The sequence below is a fragment of the Sprattus sprattus genome (genome assembly GCF_963457725.1).
Source record: "Sprattus sprattus genome assembly, chromosome: 1".
NCBI lineage: Eukaryota > Metazoa > Chordata > Actinopteri > Clupeiformes > Clupeidae > Sprattus > Sprattus sprattus.
This window is the reverse complement of record NC_137920.1, coordinates 70,527,318-70,545,210: the sequence shown is the minus strand read 5'-3', so window position 1 is coordinate 70,545,210 and position 17,893 is coordinate 70,527,318. Positions and strand designations below refer to the sequence as shown.

The following is a 17,893-nucleotide window of genomic DNA, read 5'->3' as shown; positions in this document are numbered from 1 at the left end:
CCCATTCTAATTAAAACTTATACATTTAAAGGGAAAGGTCCGAAACAACAGTAGAAACATCGGTGAGACAAGAAAAATGTAAATCCCAAAGTTTGCCTCTATACTGCCCTCCTATGGCAGAACTTTAAAAGACTTCTCTCTGTTGAAACTGACAATAAATATCAGAATATGCATGTTTTTCACAAACTCCTCTAAATCATTAAGTGTTCTTAATTTGTGTTGTGAAATTGCACAATATAAGACCGTGCAATAGCGAAGGGAAAAAAAGCCGGCAGTCATCATATTATAAAACAAACATTAATAACTTATTATTTAGTGTGAATTAATCAAGAAACACAACGCAATGACCAATAATTATTTCAATTGCAAATTTATTAAATTACTATAAAAAAGTCACTTATCATCTCTTCATGTTTTCTTTTTTAAGAGTGGGTGTGAATAATGTAAAGGACACTTGTGATGGTCTGGTGTGCGCTGAGATACTGCTCATGCTGCATGCACTTGCATATTGTAAAAGCATTCAACAGTCTGCCATTCCATAGCAGAAATGGAAACTCTGATAGTAAGCTGCAATGATAATGTGAAGATAATGCAACAGACAGTTCAATAAATATAAAAAATAAAAATCTAAAACCATATGTACAAAGTCAAGGACGGCAATGTAATTCTTTTAATTATTAATACCACATTTTGGGTTCTTGAGAGCTTGCCACAGTGTATGCTGGAGAACATTTCAGTCCACATATACAACATTTTCATCAAGACCTGATTTTTGCCACAGTATTAAACCCAAGACCACAGATAAGCTTAGAAAGATGTGCAAGGACCATTCCACAGGATGCAATAGCAAAGAATTTAGATTTTTCAGAATATAAGCAGCCTTGCTTGTAAAAGCTATGATAGGATATTTAATTAACATGGAAAAAATGGTGTGCTCACTGTATCTTTTAAATATCACTGTGTAAAATTCACTGTGTAAAATGCACAGTGCTGTCAAAATGGAAGTTAAGCCAAATCGTTGTTCGTAACAATGTGCAAATTACTTCTCACTCTTCCTGAACTGAAATGGATAGTTGCATATTTTAAATTATCCTTAAAGGTTAAAAAAAAGTGCATATTTTGCAAGCTGGCTTTACCCTTCAAGCATTGTTTACTTGTAAATGTTAATGTGAACATGTCTTTCATATTCCTAAACGAGAACCTTTTCAATTCATTGTTATCCACTGGATTTAGCTGGACCAGTAGCTGGCTAGTCAACAACAGTAGCCATGAAACTGGACGGATCTTATCAGGAGAGCTGAAATGTGATCTTGACATGAAGACTGCAATTTGGGAAAAAAAATGTCTCTAAGAGATAAAACGCCAAGAATCTATTGCACTGGTGGTCTCCTTCTCAGCCGTTTGAACAAGTCCTGCCTCCTCTTTTCTGCCAGAAGCTGTTGAATCCGTTTATTCTGCGTTTTCTCTTGAAACGGATGAGGTCGTTTTCTGAGAATAAAGACATTAGGAGAAACCTCATTGTCAACATCAACAATCTGGTATGACACGTCGACGGAGTTATTGTCTCTCCTGTCGCTTGGCTTCGGCGGCACAGGAGTGTGAGGTGAACTTGTGACTGTTGGCTGCGTGGTCTTTTTGGCCGGGTGCTGGCTCGTGTCGGCCCTGGGCTTGGCAGTGGGGTTAGTGGTGGGACTCCAGGACCTAATCACATCGGGCCAGGATGTGGGGACAACAGACCTGGGAGTTGAGGAAGTTGTTCTTGGTCTTGAAGTGGTACTATCAATGGTATCCTCTTTGGTGCTAGTGCTTATGGGAAATGTAGTCTCCTCTGAAGTGGTTGTAGGGATTGCTGTCGTGTGTCTTTTCATACTGAAGAGGTCAGTGGTACTCACTGTTGTCCTGTATGCACTGGTTATGGGGATAACAGGGAAATAGTCTTCAGTGGGATCAAAATAATCCACGGTGTAGGCTGGGGAAGGGGAGCTGGTGTATGTGCGGTTGACATGAGCTGGGGTGGTGGTAAGGCTCCAGTTGGTGGCGCTAAAGTTCCCATCGTTGCAGGATTTACAGCACATCTGCTTGTACACTTGATTGGAGCAGTACTTGCTCAGCATCTCCATTCGACAGAAGACAGACTTATCCGTCTTACAGCTCTGCCCTGAAAAACAAACCAGCAAAGTTCAGAGAAGCCGACAGGTACGTAATGGGACTGACCTACCATAGAAAGCTCACAGAGGTGTGTAAAGAAATAAAAAGATTAAATGAGTACATTCCATGCAATGTTATTTATGTATTATATTTCCCTTGTCTTTTATTCCTTAAACCTCACCAAACCTACTAGGAAGAGACCAAGGCAAGCACAAAATAATTTTGCAGTGATACATGAAACACTTGTTTCATGAAAATCTAATCAGAATACTGGAATTACAATGGAGCACATGTATCATAAAGCCCTGTGTTAATCCCAAATGCAAAAAAAAAAAAAGAAGTGAAACAAGAGATTTAAAAAGCAAGGTGACTATCATTTCAAGGTTGCTATATTGCAACTACAGTGCCTGTTTCAGAAGAGGACATTCATTCAAAAGATCATCTGGTAAAATACTTATATTTCAAAAAGGTTAACGCCAAGGCCAAGGCCAAGACCAACGTACACACGTGCCTATGCCACCCTCCACATGTTCTGCCGGTTCTACAGTGTGCTGGAAAAGTCATTGGTGACCACATCTCTAATTGGATGACTGAATAATTATGGTCATTGAGGGCTAATTGTTCAGACGGCTCAAATTAAACTTCTGTGGCTAGTCTGCCGAAGCTGATGGAGACATTGCAAATCCTCCTGCTACAGTGCACATGACATTCTAGGGAAAGTATGTGAGCATTTAAACAAAGAGGGGCAGAGTTCAACCATTTACTGGACACAGTTGGGAAACTGAACCCTTTCTGCTGATTCACTTAATTTCAAGATGCATTTGATTTAAACCACTTCTATAGAAAATGTGATATAAAAATATAAGTGTTCAGAATGTGGAGAAAGGTTGTCCTAAGACCACCACATTGAGTTAATAACCTTTACATAAAAATCATGACCACAACATGAGGGAAGTTATTAATACTTTTACGATTACATACAGTAATTCATTTTGACAGCAAAATTACAACAGTGCTCTTAAGTATATATAAGCAAGTCTTATACACATTGTCATGCCAGAGTATCCTTTCAAAGTTAACCTGGCAGGCTGAATGTCCAGACAGTGGTCAACAAAATATTTATGCAGAATATAGAGCATTTCCATAATCATATAATATGGTAATCTTCAAGAGACACTGACATTTACTTAAATACAGTTAACATCCTTTGATATTTTTGACACATTTATGTAGATCTCTCTCCAGGGAACCACAATGTTAAAGTCCTTCTGATTTTACACAGCAAAGATAACACAGAAATCAGTGATATTTAAAAAACAGAAAAACTGCATTTGGTGTTAAGACTCATCTGGCCTTTTTGTAGCTGCCTATACTCTCCATACAAAGGAAAAGTAACCTTGAAGTGACGGAAAACTATTTTCATCTGGCTGATCTTTCCAAAGTAAGGCAAATAATATTTCATTAAGAGATAAAAACAAGTAGACGACTGAGGTAAATATATCTATGTTTCTCAAATTAACGCCCAATTTATATTTAAACATCTGAACGGTTTTGTATAAAGACTGCTACTAACAGAGATACATTTGAAGACATGTTTGCTTGTGAAAGAGGTATGGCAAAAGACCGTTGCAGTCTGGCCCTCGAATGCACATAAGTGTGCTCAGGGTGCTTACACTAGTTGTCAGTTTCAGAATAGGTTAAAGGTCAGATCCACATACACGTCAATCGTTTGCTTCAATGTTCAAGTACAATCATTCTATTCAAAAATATAAAGTCTCCATAGACAGCTGAACATCTCTGAAGAATAATATTGTCCATCCATTCAGAGAGTTCATGAGCTTCTTGTTCACTGCACTAGTTGTGAAATAGCAGCAAAAATGTGAAGGTTTATATTCTCCCCGCTGTACAGTGCACCCACAACAACGACACTTCTCTGTGCGCAGCGGTTCACAATCACCATTGGCCCTCTGTTCGTCCGAACAGGAAGCCCCCCACCCCGCCCCGATTGGGTTTTCCGAAATTCCACTCAAAAGCTTCAGCCCCCTGACCCAACACAGGTGCCGCCCCTTCTGACAGACTGCAACGCAGCATCGGCAGCAGCAGGAGGAGGAGAGTCAGCAGAGGAGTGCCTTTCTCCAGAAACAATCAAAGGAAGAGTGAGGCTCCAGACAGAGGCCCAGCAGAGGAGGAGTTGGAAGAAGAGGAGGAGGAGGAGGAGGTGGAGCAGGAGGGGTTAGTCAGGGCAGAGAGAGTCGCAGCCAGAGGGACAGGAAAAGAGGCAGTGCCCAGGCCAGCAGAGGTGCACGCTGCACTGGGCATTGGCGGCTAGAGAGAGGACATTTACTTGAGGAGGTCTTGGGCGCAGAAACCTTCGGGTCGGGTCTGGAGAGCCACTGGATTATAAAGTTTTTGGTTTGATCTGGGGAGACAGAGAGGTATAGGACAGTTATGTCAGTTGAGAATGGTCTGCATGAAGAGGAAAACCTGATAAAGAAAAAAAGTATTGCTCAATTGGCTGCAAAACTGTAATTCTATGTTTGCAGTGTGTGGTAGTACATTCAGGGTGCGATTTGCCGGGGGGGATGGGGGGGATTTACCCCCCCTCTGGTTTTTACATCCCCACCTCAGCTGGATGAATTTCATACATGGGGGGGATAACCCTCAATTATTAAAAAAACAATGAAAAAACAGACAGGTTGTGACAGCGTTTTCTTACACTTGCCTACATCGCTGGCACTAACGTTCACCTTACCCGTACTGTCGGCATTCTCAGAATTCGCTGGCTTTGCTAATTTCCGTGTATAGGCTACTGTAGTGAGTTCTGTCCAAAAAGGTTGCGTTTCAGTTTCAAAGTTTCAGTTTCGGTTTCAGTATTTAAACGTGAATGAGAGGGAGCACAAGAACTGAGCGTCTAGCAGCGATTATCATATCATAGACATATATGATGCATGTATATGAAGATAATTAGGCCTATGTATTGCTTGTTTTTTTTTTCATGATTAAAAACAAAAAAAAAAAAAACATCCCCCCCTCTGGTTTTTGGACAAATCGCACCCTGAGTACATTTGTGTATGAGGTATGGCCACTTACTGGGGCATGGGATGGGATGGCAAGGTCTGATGGTGCCTGGTTTGGGCTCCAGACACTGGCCCTCTGCATTATCCGCCGAATTACACTGAACCTGCCGCTCCTGGGTTCCATTCCCACACGTCACTGAACACTAAAAACACACACACACAAAAATACTCCTTGTGTTCTTCATGCCTTTTTTTTGAGTGATTTGAATGTTTTTTTTTATACACTAACATACCAAGGACCAGGGTCCAGCTCTCCACTGTGCAGGGCAGAGCTGGCGGTTGCAGGGCTGCCTGCTCTCGGGCCGGTCGTCGTTGCAGAACTTGCTGTGGATGAAGCGGCGCGTGCCGTCTGTCTGGGGCTGCAAACAGCGGACGCTGCGCATCTGGTAGCCCGTCTTACCGCACGTCCGGCTACAGTCCTCCCACTCTCCCGTCTCCCAGCTGGGGGAAGGAGAGGCACACCCACACACACACACACACACACACACACACACACACACACACACACACACACACACACACACACACACACACACACACACACACACACACAGAAGATGCTCCATTAGCGTGAAACTTTGCATGCTGAGAGATAAAACACTGTAAAGCCTTTAACATGATAGCCTACAGCTATATTTGGAAAAATTGGTATTGAAAAAGTTGGTATACTGTACATGGGTTGTGAGCATTCCTTCACATTACACACTCGGCCGATGGCGCGGGGTTTGGGAATATTTGAGCAGTACGTGCGGTGGACCATCTTGCCGTCTGCCTTTCGTCTGCAGCCGAAGCGCGTGTACTGCTTGCCTGTAGAGACACAGAAGAGGATGCAGTAGGGACGCAGTAGGGGATCCCCAGCACTGAATAGCCAATGGGAGCTTTCATTAATCATCACGCCTCTCATTGCTATGTCACCTTGGGAAGGTTTGGAGATTTATCTCTCAGGAGCCAGAGAGGGGTGTGCTGGCCTGAGATAACAACCTCAATTCACCTTAATTAATGAATACTTCCAGGATTCCAGTTAGCACTATCACCTTTGCTATAAGGACCAGCCAAAGACCTCTGAGTCTCCAGGTATGGCTTCTAAATGACTCTTAGGGTCCTAATTTCGTAGGGCCACAAGCACAACAAGCTTCACGCAAGAGTAACCGTGCAGCAAGAATAAGAGATATCTATATTTGCTCATTTCATTGACACAAAGCAGGGCGCAATCAGGCATAAATGGGTTGAGTTATCTGGGCAATGGCAATTAAGTCATTCTTTATCAGCCAACCGCAATCAAATCGCACATACCTTTTTAACACACGGAGCTCAATTTTTTTTTTTACAATGTAGCAAATAACAAGTTTCCGGTCAGGAATGGAGCGTTTCACGCAAGAGGAGACAATGTTCTGCCCTTAACCCTCCTACTGTGTTCGGGTCACAGTGACCCAACATTGCAAAATTATAGAAATCGGTAATGAAATTCCTCTCAGTGTGAAAAGTAAGGCATGTTGTGTTTGGGTCAGTATGACCCAAAGTAACTTTTGATGTGGAGCAGGCTACGTATATGAGCTGCTCTGTCTCGGTCAGTGGGCCAAAAACTAGTCAGCCCTTTTCTTCATTCACATAATTCATTGTTAAGTGCCCAATATAAGAAATCTAATATAGCATTTTAGCTTACCAGCAATGCACTGTATCCATGTTTTTCACTGATTTTCCTCTCCACTGAATTTCCCATCCACTCACTTACACATACTTGCTTGAGTCATCATTTTTAGATGTTTAGACCTAAGCACTTCAAAATTTGACCTAGCCTCTGTGGTAATGGTCACTGCACATTATTGTTATCTACCAAATTGTGCTCCATTTGCCTGCAATGGGTGGGTGTTAATTTCCCTTAAATGCACACCCCACCCTTACATAATCTGCTTTATCTGGTGTAAAGGTCCGAAATGTCCAAATTTGTCTAGAACACCCCCTTGTAAAAACTTGCATTCTGTATTTTTTCAGTGAGCCATCACTCTATCCTGCTAATTGTGGATGTTACAGACTCACAACTTCCCTGTCTAAATTCAAATATGTTCATAGAGGGTTTCATTTGTCATAAGTTATTAATTTGTTTATTTTTCCCGCTCTAACCAACATTTTGACATAGAATATACAATAGAACTGGTTCACGTTTTCTACACATTTGCAAATGCATGTGGCCTGCTGTGGATGCTAGAGAGGTACAAAATCAGCTGACTTTGTAAACACTGAGTAATCCACTCAAATGGCTCAATAGAGTCGTTTTTTGAATGTCAAATGAATGTTGAATGTTAAACTAACTTTACCCAGTTACCAAGTTATTAAATTATCTTTAGGACATGCATGCATGTTGCCAGCGTTGCCCATCATTGAAATGAGGGCCCTAAGAGTGTATGGGTCTATTTAAAGCTATGTATTTTAATATTTGTAGATGTTACTACATATTTTACATCATATTAAAAAACTATTAATTCCCTATCAAACAAAGCAAACTTGTTATTGTAATTTTTCCTTTGTTTTCTAACTATAACTGTTTGTTTACAGGATGACAAAAAAATTAAGGAATTCACAGATTTTGTCAGTGATTTGCTGCAGTGTTCTAGAATTCTATTGGGGTATAGAGGGTTAAAGAATGTGTTTGCCCTACCTCCCCCACAGGGTTTAGAACAATGGGACCACTTTCTCAGCGCCCATTCAAAGTAGGCCGTGTCCTCCACGAGAAGGTTATTCTCGATGGATGACTGAAGCCCCTCATGCAGGATGTACTTGTAGGAGAGAGTCACTTTGGAATCGCCATATGATCGTACCTGAGAGGTTGAAGAAAGACTATCAAAGACACATTTCCATGTGGGTGTTTGGAGTCAGGTTTCTATGAGAATATGTGTGTACTGATAATTAAATATGGATAATTAAAACAAGTAGAGCGACTGTACATTTTCACAATTTCTCCTCAACAATTTTGTCTTCCAAAATACAATGCAGTATTTTGCAAGACAAAATTGTTGAGGAGAAATTGTGAAAATGTACAGATGCTCTACTTGTTTAAATGTAATGTGTAATGCTTTTCTAGTAATCATTTAGATCTTGCTTCCAAAGGGCACAGGGGTTACAAAGCAGTTGCTTGGTGATTCTCCACTATGTAGGATTATGAGAATGACATATGAGATATTTTTTTTCCATGTGAGGCTTCTGTACCCATTTGGACTTACCATTACGAGGACAGCATATTTTAGAGGCCCTGAAGTCTGCACTATTTCCATGTCATCATTATTCTGGTACTCCCACTCCACTCCTTTCTCTATGACGGTCCGAGACTCAGGGAAGTCGTCCTCATCATTCAGGAACACATCGCCTGTGGCCTGATTCTTTACCGCTGCAAATACAAAAGCAATTCTTTATTTGTCATTTATTCATGATGATATTTTACATTTGAACTCATTTACTTTTCTTCTCTTTTGCCTTCCTTCCAATTGCACAAATAGTCTGAGGTGCATGTGGCCACCACAGAACCAGTACTTTTATACAACTATGCTATTAATGTTCAGGGAAATACAATTAAACTGAGTGTGTGTGTGTGTGTGTGTGTGTGTGTGTGTGTGTGTGTGTGTGTCTGTGTGTGTGTGTGTGTGTGTGTGTGTGTGTGTGTGTGTGTGTGTCTGTGTGTGTGTGTGTGTGTGTGTGTCTGTGTGTGTGTGTGTGTGTGTGTGTGTGTGTGTGTGTGTGTGTGTGTGTGTGTGTGTGTGTGGCCATGGGTGGCTTTAGCAACTATTATTCAGAGTACGCCTATGTATAATAGATACTTGGAAATATTTGTCTGTCCTACCTAGTATATGAGGGGTCCCCTTGAACTCTCGGATCAGCAGATGCCTGGCCCCCAGGGGGATTTCCAGGATCTTGAGGAAACCTTGAAATGAAATATATGTGAAGCTCTGCCTTGGAACATTCTCAGAGGAGCAGAAAAACCACGTGGAGGAATCCAAATGCACCCGACCACCCAAATTCATCTGGCAAAGGAGCTGGATCCACATCATAATTGGTATTGAATTTCTTTTTTAAATCCCTTTTCCTTCCCATTTCCACTTCCAATCCCAACAGCTACAGTACCACAGGTTTCTGCCATATCACAGTGTCTGCACATGCAGAAAGATAACAACATCACATCATCCCTGTCTAGTCTGCAGAGAAATGCTGTTTATATAAGCGGAGATCCCAGTGATCTCAAAAGTGATAGATAATTCAGTTAATTCATTATAATGCAATAAAAGGGATATAACAAAGGGCACTACACGTTCTCATCCATGCTATGAGAACAGCCAATGCTATGAGAACAGCCAAAAACATCTTCTGCAATGTTATAAGGCAGGAACTAAGACGGCACACTGAACATACTCAACAGACACCCAACTGTGCAGTATATGCTGCAGTTTACCAGACCTTGTTGTGGGAAGACAACACTCAAACACAATTACAGCTCTTCCTCTAAAAAAAATGACCTGGTGAAACAGATGAGGTTAAATGGAACGGTACTTGAAGAAAGGGAATCACCCTCTTTCTTGGTGCTTCGGGTGAAGTTGCCTTTGACGATCTTACAGGTGGAGTTGTCCCCTCCACAGACCCCACACTTGTCCTCCTCCACCTCTGAGGCGATGACGTAGTCACAGCCAACTTTCTGTGGAGACACAGGACCAGCCAGATTAATAAACAAATTATAAAACACTACACGAACAAACATTCAAGAGACAAAACTCCACCTTCCTCCCGGAGTGTGAGTGTGTTTATCTGTAGAATAAGCCATTCAGAGCAGCTACATTTAACTGTATTAAACCGTAAAGCCATAAATAAAGTTTTAAAAAGTGATAGGATCACTGCAATATACTGAAACAAATCAGTAGGATAAACAATCAAATCCTTATACTTCCCTCTTCCAATCCACATCACATAAGCATTTTTTTTTTTCATGCTTTATTTTCATTTTTGTTTTTAGAATTCTTCAAATTCTTTGTGCTGCAATCTGAGCCTAAAATGGCTTGAATGTGTTAATACATACCACCTGGGTAATTCTCCAGATCAAAATGTGAAGATAAACTTTCTTCCACACACAGTTAATCTGAATGGATCATTTAAGGACGGAGTAGTGGAAAAAGCATAATGAATACAGGCTCTGGCAGCTCAGATATGCAGTAGACGATTTAGATTTGCAGGGTGATTTTTTTGTTGCGGGATAACAGATTGGCAAAGCGTACTTTCAGGATGCATTCCTTGCAAGAACTGACCTAACACTTCCTCAGCACATATACTGGCCTCACATTCCCTTAGACCAAGAACCTGATATCAGAGAAACCCACATTCCCTTAAATAAAGAACCTGATATCACTTAAACCCACAATCACTTAAACAAAGAACCTGATATCACAGAAACCCACATTCCCTTAAACAAAAAAAACTAAAACAAAACTTACATTTCTTCACACACAGAGCCTGAATTCACAAAACATTTACATTTCACAAGTCACCCATACAATGACTCAGAATTCCCCTCACACAGAAATGCTCTCCTTCTTCAGATTTCTGCACACAGACACTCTAATCTCATCACAAATAGGCAGTGACCTATGGCAAGGACCCCCGCACAGGCGCTGACCTAAGATACTGGGCCCTATTTAAATTGACGAGCAACGAGCAATGAGCAAAGTCCGTCATGCATTAACTGGAGCTATAGTGTGGCGTGTGGGAGCATTGCACTGAACCACCCATGTTAGCGCTTAGGATCTTGCTCATGGTATTAAATAACCTAAATGATTTTGCCGAGTCATGAAATCAGCTTAAGTTCATGTGCGGCTTTGCTCATTGCCAGTTGCACATCAATGAAACTTAATGTTGCTCCACACATAAAACTGATCTCACATTGTCCAACATACAGATACTGACCTCACATAGAGATATTTAGCCCCACTCACACACTGATACTGACCTCACATTCCCCACGCACGCAGATACTGTAAGGATCCTTGTAGGAGCAACGCGTCCCATCATGCACCATTCTTTTCATTGGGACCACATCTCCCGTCTCGTTTGACTGACAGTAAAGCTGGCAACGTTCATCCGCTGAGAAGAAAGATCAAAAGGATGGTTATGAAACTCACTGCACTAAAATCATTCACTGCTTCATATTTTGTGAATCCGCTTCATATTTTGTAAGAAGCTTCGCTTCTAGCCATTAAAGATTTCACAAGTAATATTTTAGCAATTTATACAGAAGGGTTATAAATGTATTCTAAAATATATAACATGATATAATTACATATAATATACATTAAATAAATGAGTAAATTAGCTAGCAATTGATACAGAGAGAGTGTATAGGGAAGTGAAACAACACTTAAGAATGAAAGCATTAATAAATATCTATGTGACTGGTTTCTTCTGTGAAGTGTTCAACTGTCTTTCCATGAGACTGTATCTGTGGCTTTCTTTCATTTTTTGTATTGTCAGTTAATCCATTTTTTTTCCATTTATACTTTTATGTTGCATGACTTTTATTGCAAATAAGACTGTTTTCCATTTCTATTTCTTACTTTGCTTTTCCAAAACTGACTTTTATTGTCTGGAAGTAACACTGCAGGCCATTTCCATGCCATTTGACATTCTGCAGTGTGGTTAACATATCTATTAAATGACACCAATTTGTAATAATAATCATCACATTTCAAACATGGACCACATGAGAGGAAAATGTAACTTAATTTGTGGTACCCCTGACGTTTAAAATGGACACATGTACGCTAAGCAGCGGCGGAAGAGTAAACACTTCAGCTTTATTTCCAGGGCAGCTTAATTGAGTTCTGCACAGTATACGTGCAATCCTGCCCTGTGGAAAGCTGGAGTCTTGCAACGTGACATAACCTTTTCCACGAGTCATCAGCCTGAGACCTCACATGAGCTCTCATTGTCAGAGAACTACGATTCAATATTATCTAAAATAAACAACAATGAAAAACCAACAGCCACAACAACAAAACTTTTAAAGTCAAAAGCAAAGTTGGCTGGTAATGTTTATGGCTTGGTCCGAGCCATGATGTTTTTTCCCCCATTTACAGGAGCAGGAGAAAGAATATAGGTTAAAAAAAGAGGTTTTTTTTTTAGTGCACACAGGGCGGGCAGCTAGAGGACCCTAAGGAGCAACTGGATGAATTTGACACAAAGTGTATTGTATTAGAATCACGGACTACACCTTTAAGGGCCCCTGATTCCTCAGGGTAGAGATTTCCTGACAAAGTATACGTCCAGTAAATGATACCTTCCAGGCAAATGAATTGATTCCTTTATTCTCTAACTCATCATTCTGCCTTCGCTATTGCCCACATTATGTATCAAATACTGTAGGTTGCAACTGTCTACCATAAAAGTCGATCTGGGACGCTGCCTTGGGTGGACCCGGGGAGGAATGCTCCTGAAGGCTGCGCGTCCCAGGCCAAGACAAACATACAGTTGGAAATAACAGCTGCTGCCCGTGGGCCATAAAGTAGACATTCCCCACAGTGTCTTTAATGTGAAAGGCAGGAGGAGGGATGGTAAATCTCTCACAGCGCGTCAGGTAAGAGAATATGGAGTTAAAGACAGAAGTCATGGCACTGCAGACGTACTATTAAAGATACTGCAAATTCAGATTCACAGTCTGCATAATTACACCTTCAACTTTGTAGGTGCCTCTTCCGAAATCCAAATGGATTCACCACCCGATATAATCAAATAGGTTTCTAATAATAAAAATGAAAAATAAATCAAATATAATAAATCAAAGCCGCTTTGGATAAAAGCGTCTGCTAAATGTAAATGCTAAATAAGTTACAGAAATGAATAAAGTTTCCTGGAATCGTCAGGCCACAAGCATGCCGGTATTTGAGAGGCGAAGTTGAAAAAAGAGAGTGAATATGTACTGTATTTGTTCTTTATTTCCTGCCCAGCTATGATAACTTACGGTCAGCATGCTCATATGGTAACCAGTGGTGGAGGGTGCTCTGATGCTTGAAGTAGGGGTCCCACATCTTGCATTGCTCTTCTCTGAAGTCAGCGAGGACTTTAGCACACTCCTCCATGCTGCACATTTGAAATTCATAGCTGTTGCCGTAGCAGGTGCGTCCTCCATTGGCAGGGCTGGTGAGATAAATTCATCAAGTTTCCCACAGACAAACAGAGAGAAAACAGAGTTTTTGACACATTTAATTAAGTAAGTCCCAAATAAACACACATCCAGCCAAAGCCAGAAGTTAGTATCATTTTACAGAAATAAGAGAATATAATTTAAACAACACAATACATTTAGCTGATCAATTATTTCACTATTAAAGGTGTCTTCAACAAAGGATCCTTCAACAAAGGATCCTCCGGAGGCATGAATTCAAAATAAATCCAGACACTGTCTGGTCTGGTATGGAAATTGCAGTAATGGAAAGACCAGCGTCTGCTACTCACATTGGGTTGTCACACTGCCGAGTGCGGAAGCGCACACCACCGCCACAGGTGCGAGAACAGGAGCCAAATTTGCTCCACTGACCCCAGCTCCCATCCTGCTTCAAGATGTCTGGCGTCAGGGTGATGCAATGCCCTTTGAAGCAGTGCTGGGAGACACAGACACAGAGAGCTGTATGGTGAGAGAGGTGACAGGTTGGCAGAAATCACAGGCACTTTGGCAAATTAGACTGAACTTAACTGAACTTCAACTGTTCCTGAAACTTAGATATTGCTGCACCTCAACTGTTTGAAACTGCTGTTGATACTGACTGTAGTTAATTAAGCATGATGTGAAACATCATATTATTAGTAGTAAAACAACACAAATAATAATAATGGAAACCTTTTCAAACTATGATTATATTAAAAAATTATAATTTCTTTAAAACAGCAGTAACGATTTTCGGGCTTAATGTAGCCTGCTAACGACCTAAAAGGCATGGAAAAACCTTTCACACATGAACACCGGCCCAACTGGCACACACAAAAGCTTGGTAGTATTTTTTGGTCTTTTGGCAATATAGTTGGCAATGTTTTGCTTCTCTTGCATTCTTGCAGGGTGGTCCTACTTGGACCACTGAATACAGTAAATAGTGCAGAGCCTGGACAGCTAGTGGGAGTGACAGGTGTGTTTATCTGTCCTTCACATGACCATACACCACATACCATCAAAATGACTAGGTAAATGGGGGTGACAGTGGTACAGGAGGTAGAGAAGTCGATTAGTAATGAGAAGGTTGCTAGTTCGATTCCCTGTCGAAGCGTCCTTGAGCAAGACACTGAACCTACCTAATTGCTCCTGATGTGCAGTGTGCCATCAGTTTAAATGTGTATACATGTGTAAGTCGCTTTGGATAAAAGCGTCTGCTAAATGACTAAATGTAAATGTAAATGGTAGCAAAGCTAGTTGCCTATAAAGGCATACCTCAAAGCTGCCAAAAAGCTGCATTCTGATGTTTTAAGGAGGTCACACACACATTGGATTTCAATACAAATACAACCTCAGCAATACATTCTCACACTGGTAGTGTTGCCTTTCAATACACATCCACACTGGTAGTGTTGGTTTTCAATATACATTCACACTGGCAGTGTTGCCTTTCAATATACATCCACACTGGTAGTGTTGGCTTTCAATACACACTCACACTGGTAGTGTTGCCTTTCAATAACATCCACACTGGTAGTGTTGGCTTTCAATACACACTCACACTGGCAGTGTTGCCTTTCAATAACATCCACACTGGTAGTGTTGGCTTTCAATACACACTCACACTGGTAGTGTGGCCTTTCAATAACATCCACACTGGTAGTGTTAACTTTCAATACACACTCACACTGGTAGTGTTGCCTTTCAATAAGATCCACACTGGTAGTGTTGCCTTTCAATACACACTTACAGTGGTAGTGTTGGCTTTTAATACAAATGCAACCTCAGCATTTCCACAATCACAATTTTCTTCTTCAATCCATCAGACCAAAATAATGGGACATTAAGCAATGGTTGAGACAGACTGTGTGTAACCTTATGCCACCATTAGGAGGCAAATAAAGAAAGACAATGTGTGTTAATTAGGAAAAATGCAGCGTCACAAACTAATTGCTTGGCAGGAATTTGCAAATCACCGTGAATAAGTGAATGAATTAGTAAGAAAAAAGCATACAAAAATGAATACAGACTGTGCATGAAAATCATGGTGAAACAGTTCTCTGCACAACTCATATTATATGGTTGTGCAATATTGCATGCAGTTTAAAAATTTAATTTCCAGGTTCACAACATGTTGTGGTCACACACGTACATGGTGCGTCTTTACATGAATTAGGCAAAACAGCAGATTTAAATGACAGTGCATGTGTGGTCTGCAATGTTGAGGGAAGGACAGTAGGGTGTGCTAGGGAGTCACAGTTACCTGAGATGAAACGCCAGAGAGAGAGAGAGAGAGAGAGAGGCAGAGAGAGAGAGAGAGAGGCAGAGCGAGAGAGAGAGAGAGAGAGGCAGAGAGAGAGAGAGAGAGAGAGAGAGAGAGAGAGAGAATGGGAAAAACAGACAGAGGTAAAAAGAGATACAACTGAGATAAACGATACCCTACCTTGCCTGATCCGCACCTGGTGCCATCAATGGGTGGGCCCTTCTTGGTTTTGCAGAAGAAGGGGTTTTCAGGATGGCTGCACCAGAGCTGCTTGCAGGGGTCGTAGGTGCTGTACTAAAAGAAAGAGATATGCTCCATGAACAACAGTCAAATGTTACTCATATAATAATAATAATAATAATAATTTATTTTATTTTTAACGCACTTTTCATTCCAAAGAATCTCAGAGTGCCTGTCTTCTATATAGAAGCATGCCATTGCATAGCAAGACATACACACACAAATGCACATGTAGCCATCACAACAAAAACATCTCTGAGACCCTAAAGCCAGTTAAAGGCACCCAGTGCAACTTTATGTAAACATTCAATGAAAAATAAACATTCAATTTCTACTATTTTTTAGACGTAGTAAGTTTCAATAACGCCATACCATTACATATCGACATTCAAGGAGCAAAGATGAGACGTCGTTGTGTGGTGAGAACTGATAGAAAATCGTAAACAACAACAATCGCCGGTGGGGAGAAGCCATTTTTCCATTGACTGGAAGCCTGCTTTATTTATTGCAGGTTAAAAAAAATAAAGAAAATGGCGGCGATTGTTGTTGTTATCGATTTTCTATCAGTTCTCACCACTCAACGACGTCTCATCTTTGCTGCTTGAATGTCGGTATGTAATGGTATGGAGTTATTGAAACTTACTACGTGTAAAAAAGACTAGAAATTGAATGTTTATTTTTAAGCCTCGAAAGTTGCACTGGGTGCCTTTAAGAAAGCAAGACAGAGGCAAGAGAACAACACTGCACTGTCAAGAAAAGTATACTCCCTACTCTCTCTGTTCAGGTAAAGGGGGCCACACGTCTGCAACTTTTTTTTTAGTTCACGGATGGCTGACTGCATTCCGAAAGTGCATGGTAATTTTTGAGACAGCACAAACCACCTGGACATCTTTCTCAAACTAGCCAAGGCTTTTAATCTGTCAGTGCAGCGCAGATGTGCGAGGGGAGAAGGGAGCCAGCCTTGTTATCAAACTGCCCTTGCTATAGTCTTATGACTTTTGTACTACTGTACCTCTCGCACAGACCAAATACATCTCTATGGACTAACTCTAATTCATGGACTACGTCATTAGAGAGTTGTACTTAGAATAATAATAATAATAATAATAATGCCTTTAATTTTTGAATTTTTCATTCAAAAGAATCTCAGGGTTGCCACACTCTTGAATCTCAGAGTGCCACAGAGCCAGTACATAGTAAAAACATAGTTAAAAACATATCTTAAATAGTTAGCTAATAGCATAGTTGAAACATAGCTTAAATAGTTAGCTAATAGCATAGTTGAAACATAGCTTAAATAGTTAGCTAATAGCATAGTTAAAAACATAGATTAAATAGCTAGCTAATAGCATAGTTGAAACACACTATCATTTTAAAACTAGTGAACATAAGCAGAGAGAAATGCAGTCACCTCACTGCACATCATGAAGCCCAGCCCAAAGTCGAAGCGGCACTGGTCATTCATGGAGTAATGGAGGCCTGGCAGTCCTGGCCGGCCAGAGTCAGACCAGTTGTGATCGAAGGGATCGTCCCGGAGACAGTTATAGGTACTGCATCAGGTGGCAGAGAGGAGTTCAGTTTAAAATCCTCCAGGTAATAAATACACAATTACAAAACAGTCAACTTCACTTGTCTACCTTGAATCAGATGGTTGTAATAAGAATACATATTAGATATAGAGTACTTATTAGATGGAGAGAGCAAAGGAGTAGCTGAGAGGTTTGGGGTCACTCACTTGAGGTATTTGTGGAGCTCCTCGCGACTGCAGCGGGACCAGTGGAAGCGATGGAAGGCTGCCTGGACCAGAGGGGCCATGATGCTGCCCATTGGCACCTCATCCTCACAGTCATTGCCCTCTCCGTCATGCTCCATGCCCAGCCTGCCAACCCCCAAATACATTCACACACCAACACCAGAGGGGCAGAGAGAGAGGGAGAGAGAGAGAGAGAGAGAGAGAGAGAGAGAGAGAGGGAGAGAGAGAGAAGGAGAGAGGGA

The 17,893-nt window shown here is 41.1% G+C and overlaps 1 protein-coding gene across 1 annotated transcript in view; it reads right to left on the bottom strand.

Annotated features, from left to right (window-relative positions):
* Window positions 1-423: 423 nt before the first annotated feature.
* adamts2a (ADAM metallopeptidase with thrombospondin type 1 motif, 2a) overlaps window positions 424-17,893 on the bottom strand; it is a 42,413-nt gene continuing 24,943 nt past the window's right edge. The window contains exons 7-21 of the mRNA XM_080833283.1: window positions 17,634-17,777; window positions 17,310-17,448; window positions 15,839-15,952; window positions 13,707-13,852; window positions 13,213-13,388; window positions 11,206-11,339; window positions 9,780-9,903; window positions 9,058-9,138; window positions 8,444-8,607; window positions 7,882-8,041; window positions 5,900-6,032; window positions 5,459-5,666; window positions 5,239-5,368; window positions 4,493-4,567; window positions 424-2,158 (exon numbers count right to left, since the gene is read on the bottom strand). Coding sequence (XP_080689409.1) covers window positions 1,371-2,158; window positions 4,493-4,567; window positions 5,239-5,368; window positions 5,459-5,666; window positions 5,900-6,032; window positions 7,882-8,041; window positions 8,444-8,607; window positions 9,058-9,138; window positions 9,780-9,903; window positions 11,206-11,339; window positions 13,213-13,388; window positions 13,707-13,852; window positions 15,839-15,952; window positions 17,310-17,448; window positions 17,634-17,777 — 2,716 coding nt within the window. The 3' untranslated portion in view covers window positions 424-1,370. The remainder of the gene's footprint in view (window positions 2,159-4,492; window positions 4,568-5,238; window positions 5,369-5,458; window positions 5,667-5,899; window positions 6,033-7,881; window positions 8,042-8,443; window positions 8,608-9,057; window positions 9,139-9,779; window positions 9,904-11,205; window positions 11,340-13,212; window positions 13,389-13,706; window positions 13,853-15,838; window positions 15,953-17,309; window positions 17,449-17,633; window positions 17,778-17,893) is intronic.